We start from the raw sequence: 14575 nt of genomic DNA, 5'->3' as shown, positions 1-14575 counted from the left end.
CGGAGGAGAGCCCGCGGCGGGCGGGCGGCTGCGAGCGGCCGGGGCAGCGCTTGGCCGCGGGGCCGCCGCCCGCAGCCCCGCCAGCATGTCCGCGAAGGAGCGGCCAAAGGGCAAAGTGACCAAGGACAGCGTCACCCTCCTGCCCTGCTTCTACTTCGTGGAGGTGAGTGGCCGCCGCGCCGAGCGGGCTGGGCTGTCCGCGGCCAGGCGCGGGGATGGATGCAGCGGCGCGGGGCCGTTCCGCCGGGAGCGCCGCGCGCCCGCGGACAGGGATCGCCTCGGCGCTCGGTCCGCACCGGCTGATGCAAAACCCTTACGTGATGCTTTGTCTCACCGAAATCAGCATCGAAGCCCCCCATAAGGAGCAGTAATAAATTAACCTCTTCTATGCGGTCTTTTGAAGCGGGAATTATTTCTAAGAATTGCTCAGAAAATGAGAGGGTTGCTCAGCTAAAGTGTGCTATGTGCACAAGAACCTCTCGGGAGGAAGACATGTTTCAAGGAGAGCTGGCTTCCAGGCAAACACCGCTCACACTGCTGTGATAGAATGAAAACCATGTTCATAAGGGAATGCTTAGAAAAATAGAAATGTTCTCAAAATTATAATCACTAGTATGTTTTTGTTGACCCCTGGACTATATGCTTTCTCAGTCAGAGCTAAAAATGTCTGTTTTTAAAGCAGAATGAGGTTCTCGGCACATCTTAAAGAGCAGAACCTGCTATGGCTGTTCAGCTGGTCGCAGGTGGAGTTGCAGAGACACTGGCTGCTTGGTGTGTTACTTGGAGGCATTTAGCCTCCCTGGAAAGTACAGCAGTTAGGTGCTGCTGTAAAATCATAAGTAATGTATGACATACGTATAAGTATGTAGACAAAGGTTAAGCTTAAGGATTTGTCTAATGGCACAGCAGTAAGAGAAAGGTAAAAATGTTTTACAGATTGAGAAAAGTGTTTCAGGTGACTCCACTCACAGGGAAAAGCCTGAGGCACTTTGAGGCACTGAGAGAGATTGTGAAATAACGTGAAGAACTTAATGGTAAAATATGGTGTAAGTTAACTATAACTGGCACTCAAAAGCATAAAAACATATACAATACTTAATGTATAAAACATTAAAATATAAACATTGGGTGAAATATAAAAATTATTTTCCCTCAGGTGCACTTGAAGGGCTTTAGAGGTTCTCTGGGAGATAGAAAGGGTTGGGCTGAGAAGGAGTTTTAGGTACCAGTGGAGTGTTTCTGCTCCCTAAGCACCTGGGCACGGTCAGCAGCTAACCCTAAGTCGGCTGCACCAACTGGAAAGCTTTGCAGAGGCTGGTTATATGGAAGCATCAGGCTCATCCTGTCAATGTAATTAGACCTGCTCAAGAAAAACCCTTTGATGGAAGAACTTGTTCTGACATACATCTTACATTAGCTTTGCATAGGAGGCAGAGGTTAAGCTTGGAGAAGCCCCTAAAATAGGTAGAGGCTTCTTTATTCTCTGTGCTGTCTTTGCTGCTTTGGTAATCCAAACAGGAAGGGAGTCTGCTGTACCTCAGCTTGGGCATAACTCTAATGCAGGGGATGATATAGAGATCCTGCAAGACAGACCAGAACTTATGCTGTTTGGTGGGCTGTGCTTAGGCCTGCAGAAAGATGGGAAAAAATACAGAGCAACAGCACAAAATGTGTGCGTGCTGCTCTTAAGTGTTGCCTTATATAATATTGATTGCATACTTGTATTTCCCCTAGAAGCTCCCTGCAGCTGGTACAAGGAATAAGACAAAAGATTCTGAGAGCATTGAAGAACTTGCACTGAGTTCTGTGTATAGTTCCCACGTGAGGCAGGCGAGTTCTCTACGCTCGTGTGGACTCTTAGGACCCTCAGCAAGTCATTTGCAGCTACATCTAAAAACAGGTGGAGATTTCTTCAACACCCAGTTGCTCTGAGAGAGAGTCTGAGTCCTCAGCTAACGGAATGGTCTCCTAATGAACTTTTAGGACTTCTATGTTATACAGTCACAGGAACAAAGTCTAGAGCCTGCAAAAACCCTTTCCCACCAAGAGCAAGTTCTAATTATTGAACTGCAGACTTAGGGCCCTTCTTGAACTGGGAAGTAAAAGCAACATCAAGAAAAAAACCAATTGACTGCAATACACTTGACCCTAACATTGATTAGGAAACTTTTGGTGAGTTATCAGCCCTCTCCCCTTACACAGCAGGAGGGTTTGAAACCATCTCTCACATTTCAGTTGTGTACTCAAATCACTTGAGTGAAGGGGTAACAACAATTCTTATGATGTTTAGAAACATGTAGCTTGTGTTACTTGGGTGCACCCACTCTGTACTTACACACACACACACACACACACTAATTCTAATCAGACTGTTGTGAATGCCTCTCTAAAGATTTGTTGCACAGCAAATGCCAGCACTTAAGAAGCATCAGGTAAAGGACATGATGACTTAGATTTGTCTGTTGTGACTGGCTCAAAGAGAACCAAAGATTAAGTTGTACCCCATAAAAAGAGATTTAATCAAAGATAACTTAATTGCAATGAGAAGTTTGCAAATGTAAGGGATAGAGGACTTCACCCGGTGTGGTTGACAGGCATTACTATGTAATGTGGATTTCCTTTGTAAGCAGGAAGTAAGTTCCTGATTTAATCTAACAACAGCCAACTATTTAAAAACAAGACTTACCCTTAAATAAGGCTTTCTGAATTTTAAGGCTTTTACTTTTATGAATGGGTGATAAAAAACAGGCTTTCAACCTCTCACCTCTGAATGCTGTGAACTCTTTTATATTTTTTTTCCTCTTGGCACTCATTCACTTTTATTTTCCCTGTCCTGTTCACAGCAGACAGTCCCTTCCCACTTACTCTGCGTTGCAACAAAAAAAGCCATAGCCCATTAAGTTTGTACCTTCAAACAAGAAAATTAGGGTTTGCTGACATTCACTTTCCATCAAGACGTACCTAGGAGGTCTAGGACAAAGGAAAAGCAGATTGTTTAGAAAATACATTATAAAAAAGTGCCATTTTTTTTTCTTGAATGCTAGACAAAAGGATAGACTTGGAAAAAAGGATGTTGGGTTGAGGAGGAATTCGAAATTCCAAGTGGTAGGAAAGTGATGTGTTCATGTTATACAAATGAAATATATTCTACAGGGTGAAATAATATATGTAACAACCAATATAATGCAGGCATGCAGAACTTCAGAAATAGCAGCAAACAAATGCAGTTCTGACACTGAGGGCTTTCAGCTATTAAGATCCTTTAGAATGTGTTATGAATGAGACTAACTCCTGTAAACAAATGTGTTTAGTGGCAACAACTTTCAGAGTTGGATAAAATATGATTACATAGAATATATGCAGGCCAACTGCCCTGAAGAAGAGGAGACTGAGGGGAGACCTCATTGCAGTCTACAACTTCCTCTCAAGGGGAGGTGGAGGGGCAGGCACTGATCTCTTTTCTGTGATGACCAGTGACAGGACCCAAGGGAATGGCCTGAAGTTGTGTCAGGGGAGGTTTAGGTTGGATATTAGAAAAAGGTTCTTCCCCCAGAGGGTGGTTGGGCACTGGAACAGGCTCCCCAGGGAAGTGGTCACAGCACTGATCCTGACAGAGTTCAAGAAGCATTTGGGCAATGCTCTTAGGCACAGGATGTCACTCTTGGGAATGGTCCTGTGCAGGGCCAGGAGTTGAACGCTGATGATCCTTGTGGATCCCTTCCAACTCAGGACTAATGGATAATTCAAACTAGCAGGTTTTGCCAACAAAAGAGTTAAAACATAAAACCAATATGCCCCTCTTAAGATCACTAGTTATTCTTCATTTATACAGGAAAAGCAAAAGGAGAATTGGGCTAAAGCTTTGACAGACATAGAACTGTAAAGGAAAGAAAATGAAGAGACAGCTTTGAAAAATCTGGATGGGTCACTCCCTAAAAACATCAGAGGCAAATAAATAAGTATTATGAAGTAAATCTTAACACATTTTCAGTTACATATTTGCAAGTTTCATGATTCATAAAATAAAATAACTTGATGATTTATCCTATGTCTCATAAGTATGCTTTAGAGGTTATTTTAAAGGACTGGTAGTACTTCTGCTTAGCAGAACCTCTGATTAGCACACACTCGTTAGAGCTGAATAATTTTAGATTGCCTTGTGCATACTTACCTGAAGGATGTGGTAATCAGCACTGCCAGGCAGTTAGGTCTGTTTTATTCCTAATTATGCCTATGGTATTTTAGGGTTCTGTAGACTTATGGGTTATCTTAATTTCATTTGCATAGTTGAGAAAGACAAAACTTACCATGAAAATTCATAGCCCCTCTGGCCTAGTGGGAATTACTTTTCATGGTAAAAAGTCTACATGCCTCTGGGAGAACTTGAAGATGAGTATTCCTGGAATAAGTTTTGCTTTTTGTTAACTGACTTTGTTTTCAGCATATTCAGAGTGTATCATAATTATATTCAGTTAGAGAAGAAATATCAATGTCTTGCATTTTAATATGAACCTGGAAAACTTCCAGAGTTATGCAGTTTCCATTCCTGGCAGAATGGTCACACTTAGGAGGCAGGACAGACAGACACATTTCTTCTTGGTGAAGGGAAAAGACTGTCTTCACTCATGCTATCCCACTTCTAAACTCTTGGTTTAAATCCTGTTTTCACAGAAGTGACTATAAATTTTGCCTTTGACTTCAGTGGCATTACTGCTTCATCCGGTGCCTCAGATGTGGGAATGCAAAAGGTCAAGGTGTTGTCAGTCTGTGTGACTTGATGCACTTATTCTCCAGCTAAATTGTGCTCCTGTGGCACAGCCTCCATCTGTTGGTTGCTTAAATTCCAGCTACTCAAATCAGAGATATTTCAGACAATGTCCCTTGTGCAGTTATATTTCTTTTTCCTTATGTTGTCTTCTAGACTCTTTGTATGATGCATGCATACAGATACAAGCAGCTTCTTTTCCTGCATTTTCCAGAGCTCAGCCAGCCCTTAATCGTACCAGGATTGTTTTGAAACACTTCTTTCAGTACTGGAAGACCACTTATTTTTCTTGTTCCCCAAAGGAGTTGGAATTCTCACCAGCAAAAGCACAAAGATCTGTTATCATTGTAGGACTCCAGGCTGCAAAACTTGGGAGCTTCCATTGAAATAAGTGCATGTAGAGAATGACCACTGTGTCTCAGCAAAAGATGCTTTATTTCCTTTTGTTTCTAACTTACACCGACAAAGCTGGGTTTGACACATCATTTGATAGCTCAGTGCCACTCAGTTACATCTGGAATGTTTTTCAGCTATTCATTCATGCATGACCCACAACGTTTAAATTATAGTCACTTGCAAGTCAGGTATAGGTGTGACTGCAAGAGGCACAAAAAGCCAGAGGAGTGCAGTGATTAGAATAAGAGAAAAGGGAGAGTAGGCTGTAGGACTAAATCTTTCTTCCTAAAAACAGGATGTTTGGATCTAATGCAAGAATTAAGCTATACTGCTGTGCCTTGAAGGTTCATGTAGTCATATTCCTAGATTGGTTTTCTGTTATACTTAAGTTAACTGGGGGGGGGAGGCACCCCAAAAAAACCCCAACTGCAGAATATGAAATTATCTTCATACTGTCAGAGTAGCATAATACTTTCCAAATAGATGTCTTTTTCTCTGAAAAGAGTCAACCATGTGTGAGAGCAGAGGAAGGAGAAATACACTTAACTGTCTGGTCATTGAGCTGACCTCGTCAATGTGGCTGACTCAGAGGATAGATGTCAGATTTTTTTATAAGACTGCATTAGAGACCAGCATCTCCAAAATATTAAGGGCTATCTGAGGCCTGAGGAGGCTGCTGTGCTCAAAGCAGCTATATAATTTGTTGGCTAAGTCATCAGTGTTACATCCTTGACATCATGTCTGTGCTTATAGAAGACCTGTACAGTCTGCATACTACCACAAAAGGGGAGTGAAAAGGGATGTGTCAGGCCTGTGCCAAGGCTGTCTTGGGAGAACAAATGCAAATGACATAAGTTAGATGTCCCTTCTGTTTTTGGCTTTGTGCTTGGCAAGTGTAGAGTTTGAGTAGTTCTTAGTGAATGAAGACCCTGCTCCCTTTCCAGTCCAGCAACATCCTCTTGACATAATACTTCCAGTAGTAAAAGAAGGCCTGAATATATTAGCAATTAAAGGAGATGCATTTTTCCAAATTATTGTCTCTTCCAAAAATTAATAACCCTGCCTGTGATTTTCTTCTGTAATTATTAAAAATCTATTACTCTGCAGCCAACATTAATAAAATCCAGCTTATTGTGGAACCTTAACATGCACAGGAGCTGAGTTGTTACATTGCTTCTTGACTGATGATCCTGTCACTTAAAAGTTTGATTTGTTGGGAGTTCTGAAGTGGCAAAACAACATGGGAGTAAGTCACTGGAGAAAGGCTGGCACCCACAAGATTAATTTTTTTTCTGTGTGTGTGTATATGGGAATCAGCATGTTTTAGAGAATACAATAAATTGTAGCATTGTGTAGGGACTGATAGCTTTGTCCCTTAGAGACGGGAGTTTTGAGGAAACTTCTAGCTGAAATTTGGTAAATGACCTGAAAATAACTACCTTTTTTTGAAGTGCTCCTGTTCTTGATTTACCATAACCTTGCAGTGGGAGCATAAAGTGAATTTTGAAATCAACAGTATGTGCGATATCCTAAATCTCATTGTGTGTAGTTATTCCTTGATTATAACTAATCATTGATTTAATTAAACAATAATAATTAAGAGAATGATTCATCAATTAGATTTGAAGTCACACTGAAAAGAAATGCATTAGTGGTATTTTTTTGTGTTTTAAATTTCTGCTTAAGGATTTACTTTCTATTTAAACACATACATGCAATTAAAGAGAAATATTTGCAAACTATTTTTAGATTATTCCTGCTTGAAAATATTTTGTTAAACACTTTTTATTTTGTTTGTTTCTCCCTGTGTAATTGCTGCTTCACATACATTTATAAAAAAATTTAAAAAGCACTTTTAGGATTACCATGCATTCAGCATGACTGAGATTTCTGAAATAAATAGGAATTGTATCACTGGTATATCAGCTCTATTTTTGGTCTTACACATACTGAGAGCTTTCTATTAAGATCTGGTAAAAGATCAAGACGTTTGATATCGGTTGTATTTCCAAAGCTAGACTCTAATTGGCAGTCATCAGATAATTAGGTTAAATTCTAAAATCAATGCTGGAAATATGGATAACTTCATTTTCCAAAATGGTAATGATAATAGATTTCAATGACATCTGGGATTTGAAATTAAATCAAATAGTGTTAAGTCTAGGAGAAGAAAGATCATTATATCATGTCTCTGCACATAAGTTCCACAAAACTTAGACAATGGCAAGGTAAAAATCCTTTAGAGAAAAGACTAATTCCTTGTAGCTTTTGGGACAGATGAAACCTGCATCCAAAAAAGGGACAAGAAGCAGCAGAAACTTGAGTTCAGAGAGAAAAGCAAAAAACCTTTATACAGATGCAAGTCTTATACTTCTGAAAAGCCTGAACGCCTTCTCTTATAAGCCTGAGGCATTTAAGAATTAAGTTTAGAACGTAAAAATAAATCTAAAAATCTGACTTTTATGTGAGACATGTCCCCTGCTCTATAGCCATCCTATGCTTAGTACTCTCTCTCCAGAGAGTCAGGAGTTCTCAAAACCAAGAGAATATGGCAGAATTTAGCTATACTATTTCTTAATATTGACCTGTTATGGAAGGATTTCAATCACAGTTATGACCTCAGTATTCATTCCTGTCAGGAGAAGAGAGACCTATCCTCTTTCCGTTCTCTCCTCCTGTCCGTTGTGAATCTCACGGCAAAGTACAATAGCCAGGGCAGTTGAAAGCTGCAATCGCTGTTAGTAGTTGGCTGAGAGAAGGAATACCTTGTTTCCTCCAACCCATCACAGCCCTCTTTCCTTGTCTCATCCATCTGTTGTGCATCGTCATTTAGATCATGAATTCTTTGGCACAAGGACTGATATAGATGATAAATTTAATAAAATCTTCCACAATACCACAGCCTTGCCATGTTATTATCCCTAAGATAAATAGGAACTCTTTGCTTAGTTAAGTGCTTAGAAATACAACTAGTTAAGTGCTTAGATATATAACTAGCAGTGTACAGTTTTGGAGAAAGAGAATTTATAGAAGCCAGAGCTTCCCAGGTTCCATCCACTCCAATAAGATTTTGCTATTAAGGCTTGACCTTTCACTGACCCATTTGCAAGACCTCTGCTGTCATACCAGACCTGTATTCCTGCATTACAGAGTGTGCAGTGTGCTGGAGTTGCAGATGTAGGATAAGAGATGGAGCATATACTGGTACTGGAGACCTCAAGGTTATAAACAAATCACTCAATAATCAGATAAAGAAATGCAGAACTGCAGCTGGCAAAACTGATTTAAGGGGTAACAAAGAGAACAAAGAACAATCATCCAACATTACTGGTTTGGTTTTTCCTGCACTGGGTAACGTACAGGAGGTTTTCTCCTTACAAGATCTCTGGGTATTTACATCTTTGTTGAACTCTTGGGAACAGAGAACATCTTTTCTAATGCTTGGACAATTCCTAGCTCAATACAGCAAAAGCTTTAAAAATATTAATAACATATTTGTTATTAATAGCAAAGTCCTATGGCTTAATGAAGGCTTTTAACTTAGAGTTTAAGAAAAGAGCAGGAGGAAAAAGAAAAAAAAAATTAAAAAATAAATAGACCATAAATCAAACTTTTCCAGGAGCTATGCTGATTATGGTTCAAGGCTCTAATCCAAACAGAGTTTGACCATTTGAGTCAAATTCTACATTTACAGATGTAAATTACAAGATAAACAGGGATCTTTCTCCATTAGCCAACCCAGGAAGTAAGAGTATAAAGACTTATTAGTTAAAATATGTGAATTGACGTTGAGGGTTTTATTATTCTAATTAGGAACAGGAAAATTCCTATTCCATTTTGTAATTAAAACAATACAAATTCTACCATCTAATTATATTTGACATTTCCAAGGTGTTGGGAGCTGAAGTCTATAATTACAGAAATACTACTGCCTTAAGCAGAACACTGCATAAATATTCATATATTAAATAGCCAGTTATACTGTTTAGAAGATTTTAGAAAGATTTACTTTTTTTTAAGAAATGTTAGGCTTTAAGAAGATGCACTTAATATTTGTATTTTTAAAAAGATTGGAAGAAAAATGTCCTGTGGGATCTGACATACTGTATATAGCAAATTGACTACAAACCTATTCATTAGTATTGTAAGCAGTTATGTTGGAGATTCATAGTCCTTTAAAATTATTTCTTTTCTTTTAGCAGAGTGAGTAATTACAGTCAGAAATAATACGGGAGTCCTGTAGTGAAGTCATAAGACAGTAAAATGCAATTCTTACAATTCCTTGATTTTGTAATTAATAATAAAATTATAGCTTGCATACAGTAGCTAAGAAAAAAGTTATCCACATCTTTTATTTTAGTGTCTCATAATAAAATACCACTTCACATATCGCCTATTTTTGATAGTTGAATATTGCCATTTAAACAATTGCCTTCCTAAGAATGCCATGATAAAAGTATAGTTGGACTTGTTGGTAATGCATAGCCTATTGTTCAAAGAAAGACTCCCTTTCTTTGAACATTGGAGAAATGGAAAAATACACACTAAAGATGAAAGTCTGAATGCAAGGTGTTCCATGAGTGTGCCTCCTCTGTGTTTCCATTCTAAGCAATGAACCTTTGGGGACATCTTGATAAAAGAGTGTAATTTCTGAAAAGAAGGGCAATAGGCACTCTGCCTGTTTTGTTGATTTAGCTCATTGGAATGTTTGTGTCCTGTTATAAGATGCTTTGCCCCATGGGGCATGGCCCCTGGCTAAGTCTTTAGGTATGACTTTCAAATACTTAATAATAGAAGATGTTGCAAATGTTTCAAGAGTTAAATACTGTGCAAAAGGGAAGTTGCAATGCGTGTGAGTTGAAATGCTGTGCAGAATTTCAATGTCCAAGCCAGAGCAGCAGAGACTCAGTGCAAGCTCCCTGCACACCAGGACAGCATGCACTGTGGCAGCCTTCCTTCAGGAGGACACTGATCCCAATCAGGTCCATAGTGTCTGTGCAGGCAGGTGTTGAGAGAAGGGCACCCAGAGTCTGAAGAGTTTAGGGAAGTTCTCTTTCATCCTGCACATCTGTATAATGACTGGAAGCAGTCTAGCCCATGTTGACTAATCATGCATGCTTGCTTTATGGTCAGTTAGGGCCTGCATCCAGCAGGAAGTGAGGAGCAGTATTATATAATGCATCCAGTTAAAGAACTGGACTTCTTCCTGTGGTGGGCAGGAAGCAGGACTCAATTTAGTGACATTGTATATAATTATTCCATATATATTTATGTCAAATTATATAATAGTTGTGTATTCACATAACATGTATTACATATTGTGTATGTTATATGCTATACAAAATATGTATGTGTAATACATATGAGTGCAAATAGATATATACACGTTTGGGTTATATATATACACACACACTACTTACTGAAGCAAACTTCCTAGATCCTGGTGTTATTTTTGTAATGCTCACAGCACTTAAGGATGCCAGTACACATTTCCTCCCTTTCTGTGCAACCACAGCCTCTATACTACGTGACATTACAATACAATCAACTTGAACACAGATAACCAGACAAGCAAAATTCTTCCATTCTCCACCTCCTTCAGATTTTGCTTGGAACACTTCGAAGACACAACTTAGCCTCTTCAAATCTGTTGTTCAGCAGATCAAAGCTAAGCTATTCTTTTAAACAAAAACTAAGTCATATTAAAGGATGTTTTGATTAAATTTAGCTGGAACCCTCCTTCTTTAATCACTCAGTTACATTTTATGCAAAAAAGTCTACATTTAAAAATGCTTAAATGCTTCAAAGTCTGAAAATTGCCAGTTAATGCAAGAAACCATTGTCCCTCTGCAATGTATAGCACATTTTATTAATAATTTTTCTGAAACACATATTGATCCCATTTTACCTCTGCTTTTTCTATTGTATTGTAGAATGGGGTGAATAACATTGATTGTTATTAACACTGAACATTGCAAGAACAATATAAGCTAAGTATGCCCAAAATATGTTAGGTCAATCCCTATTTCTCATAATCTCAGATGCTATTGTGCATAGGTACCTTCATTGTAGTAGACACATTGGGAAGGAGTCATTGCCTCTTAGTGGAGGAGCAGGAGGTTGCTCTGGTGTTGCCTTATTCAGGGAGGACTCTGGAAAATAACAAACAAAACATATTTCTGAGCATTTACTAAGAGGATACAGAGAATAATCATATCTTGCTGGTCACTTCTGAATGCCCCAACACCCACCCTCAGGGCAGGGCTGCCCTCTCTGTTTGCTTATAAAGCAATGGCTTTAAAATGCCTTTTTGCTATTTCTTCTCTTGAATGACTTCCTTCCACAGAGACTTATTGGTTGAATCTGTGCTTTACGGAGCTGGTGGGAAGCAGGGGTGAATTTATCCCCAGAAGGGCCAACTCTGCTCTTAATAAATTACTGGAAGTAATTGCAAAGCATAAAATCACTAAATAGAAAGAGGATAAAAGACCATAGTCATCATGGTTCCAAACAGACTGAGTCTTGCCAAAGTTAATTACTTTTCTGATAGAATGGCAAAATGGATGTGCAAAGGCAGAACGCTATTTTATAACATATTTAGATTCTAGGGAAGCACTGGATACTGGTTTTCATTAACTATCACTTTGAAACTTAATACAAACTGGCTTTGATGTAATGACTGTAGTACACATGACACAGAGTTGCTCAAGGACCAAAAATAGTGATTGATGAACAGCAGAATGCTGAGGCCCCACATGGGAGATTGCAGTCCTGGTACTTTTTTTAAAAGTTAAAATCAAAGTTTGTCTATAAATGATTCATAGATGAAAAGGATAAATTATATGCGCTGAAGATTGGACTGGGTGTTTTGACTAGCTTGCTAGAACACATGCTTATTAATATCAACTGAACAGTATAATATCTCTAGAGAATTAATTATTTAAAGATAATAAAATGGATATGACAGGAAGCAGTGAGATGTAAATAACAAACATCACAGAGATTTATTAACAGACTCTGTTGTCTTTGCAAAAACATTGCTATTCCATTTCCAAACAGTAATTTGTTGCTTTCTTCTCTTCTAGTTGCCCATATTGGCATCTTCTGTTGTTAGCCTCTATTTTCTTGAACTTACTGATGTCTTCAAGCCAGTTCACTCTGGATTTAATTGCTATGACAAGAGTCTGAGTATGCCATACATTGAACCTACACAAGAGTCTGTTCCCTTCTTGATGTTGCTTAGTCTGGTTTTTGCTGGACCGTCAATTACGGTAAGTTTGAGGTGCTACTGTCACTTAATAAGGATTTTGAACAGTTTCAGTTGCCATAAAGAAAATAGCATCTTTGGTTTCAGTTAAGCTGCAGACTGTCATCCAGGCTAATTACCTTAGGATTTAACATTTTTATTTCATTCTTCTGTAACAAAAGGAGACACACTCCTTAAAACATCTCCTGTAGCACTTCATCTACTCTCACTATCCTGATTGTGGACATTAATATTAAAAAACAGCATCTACAATTGGGTGATAATAGCTTGAATCATTCTGTTACACTCTACAAATATTTAACAGACAGGACATCTCCATACTCTGAGATACAAAAAATTCAAGATTTTGTTGGAAATAGCCCTGGATTTGCCACTTTTTTTTAGAACTAGCTTTATTTGATAAGAAGGTATATCAGTCTTGTCAGTGAACTCAACTACATTTTCCCAAATAACACTGGAACACCTCTAAATTTTAAGTTAATCATTAAGAGCAGGGAAAAAGGGGCTGTTTTAACATTCACCCAAAGGGAGGAGATGATTTCAGCAGAACAGAGATGTCCTGTCAGAATATGAGCCATATATATAAAAGAGGGAATTAATTTTGTCTGCTTTTAGCAGTTCAGGTAGGAACCTTATTCTCACACCACTCCTGTCTGGCAAATGGAGAGAGAAATTCACCTTGAGTGGGTGATTCCATGCACCTAAAAAGCTGAATCAGCCTTTTGAAAGGATCTTTTCTCTCCCCTCACAGCAGTGACTACCCATCTCAGATAGGCACTTCTCAAAGGCCAGCTGCAAATGTACCTCTGCTGCCAGCTTCTCTGAATTCCCTTAAATTCAACCAGTTCATTCCTTTTATAATACTATCCAATTTACAGTTTAAAAAAACCCTATAAAATATGATACCTCTATAAAAATCATCAAGTGCTGTTATCTCTTTGCTTTACAGAATGTTTTTTCTTTATTTGCTTTTTTTTTTAACTGAACTGTTCTTACTGCATTTGATTTTGTTGCTTTAGAAATCATTTTTGAAGGATTCTGCACAAGCAGCAGGCTAAAAATTGCGCTCATTTAGCAACTGGGAGCTAAGACTCTCTGTGATCCTGGTGCAAAATGATTGCTACAAACACCAAATACTGTGATCAAAACCAAAACTTTGGTATTGCAGTTTGGCTGGATTTCTTAAGGTTAGACAGCATTTCTGTTAACAGCAAAGTGGACTTTTCTCAAGTAGCTACAGAAGGAATCTTTCTAGACTCATTTGGGCCACAGTAGAGGGGTAAAACCTGATTTTTACTTTGGAGAGTTTATTTCAAGCCTAGGTAATATCAAACACCTTACATCAAGATAAAAGATACCCATTTCATTACATAGTATTTATTAAGGGCTGTGATTACAGCTAAATTATTTCAGCATTGCATGAAGTTTGCAATAGAAAATGTCATTCTTGCTTGAATCATTCTACCAGCAGTACTGAAAATTGCCCAAAAACATGCCATGTGAGGAACTCAAACCCACACTTGAGCATGCCTATAAAAAATAAGTTCGGTAAACAAAATAAATCCAGAAGCTTCATAGTACAACTGGCTGAAAGCTGAAGGCCTTAGAAAGGTGTCATTCATTAACACTGGTGTGAGCATGAATGTGATGCTGAATGTATTAGCTGGAGACTGGGGAGTGATAGTGCAAAATACGCAACTTCCGTCAGTAAAGGCGTGAAGGTATTAGCTCCTTATTTTTCAAAGTAAAAAAGCTGAAATAAAAAACTCTGGGATTTTTTGTCCAATTGGTCCCTTTTTCTTTGGAAAAATAGGCCAGTGAAGCTCATTGTCATCTTATAGAGTTTAGCGTTTTATAAATTACTTTTCATTAACATTTCAATTAATTATACACTTCATAAAACTTGTAAAATATAGAAAAGAAAGCATGAGCTATGTGAGGAATTGAGGATCTCCAGTATATCCAAGTCTGTGTCTACACTTCAGGTACTTACTGCAGTATGAGGCAGGAGGTCATCAAGACTCAATAAAATACAGGTGTGATTAAGCCACATTTTAAATATTATCAGAGTGTATATAAGAAAAAAGAAGAAAAGAAAAGAAGAAAAGAAAAGAAAAGAAAAGAAAAGAAAAGAAAAGAAAAGAAAA

General features: G+C 38.4%; 2 protein-coding genes across 4 annotated transcripts in view; one reads left to right on the top strand and one right to left on the bottom strand.

Annotated features, from left to right (window-relative positions):
• The window catches only part of PLPPR5 (phospholipid phosphatase related 5), a 151524-nt gene that overhangs the window by 133592 nt on the left and 3357 nt on the right, over window positions 1-14575 (bottom strand). For all 3 annotated transcript variants that reach the window (XR_003529036.1, XR_003529037.1, XM_027651657.1), the window contains exon 2: window positions 11223-11313. Coding sequence is in view for 1 of the 3 variants with exons in the window: in XM_027651657.1 (XP_027507458.1) it covers window positions 11223-11228 (6 nt within the window). In the remaining 2 variants the exon portion in view is untranslated. The remainder of the gene's footprint in view (window positions 1-11222; window positions 11314-14575) is intronic.
• The window catches only part of PLPPR4 (phospholipid phosphatase related 4), a 29734-nt gene continuing 15169 nt past the window's right edge, over window positions 11-14575 (top strand). The window contains exons 1-2 of the mRNA XM_027651656.1: window positions 11-163; window positions 12247-12432. Of these exons, the coding sequence (XP_027507457.1) occupies window positions 86-163; window positions 12247-12432 (264 nt within the window). The 5' untranslated portion in view covers window positions 11-85. The remainder of the gene's footprint in view (window positions 164-12246; window positions 12433-14575) is intronic.

The sequence above is a fragment of the Corapipo altera genome, unplaced genomic scaffold (assembly GCF_003945725.1).
Source record: "Corapipo altera isolate COAL_440 unplaced genomic scaffold, ASM394572v1 57, whole genome shotgun sequence".
Lineage (NCBI taxonomy): Eukaryota > Metazoa > Chordata > Aves > Passeriformes > Pipridae > Corapipo > Corapipo altera.
This window is presented reverse-complemented; position numbering and strand designations above follow the sequence as displayed.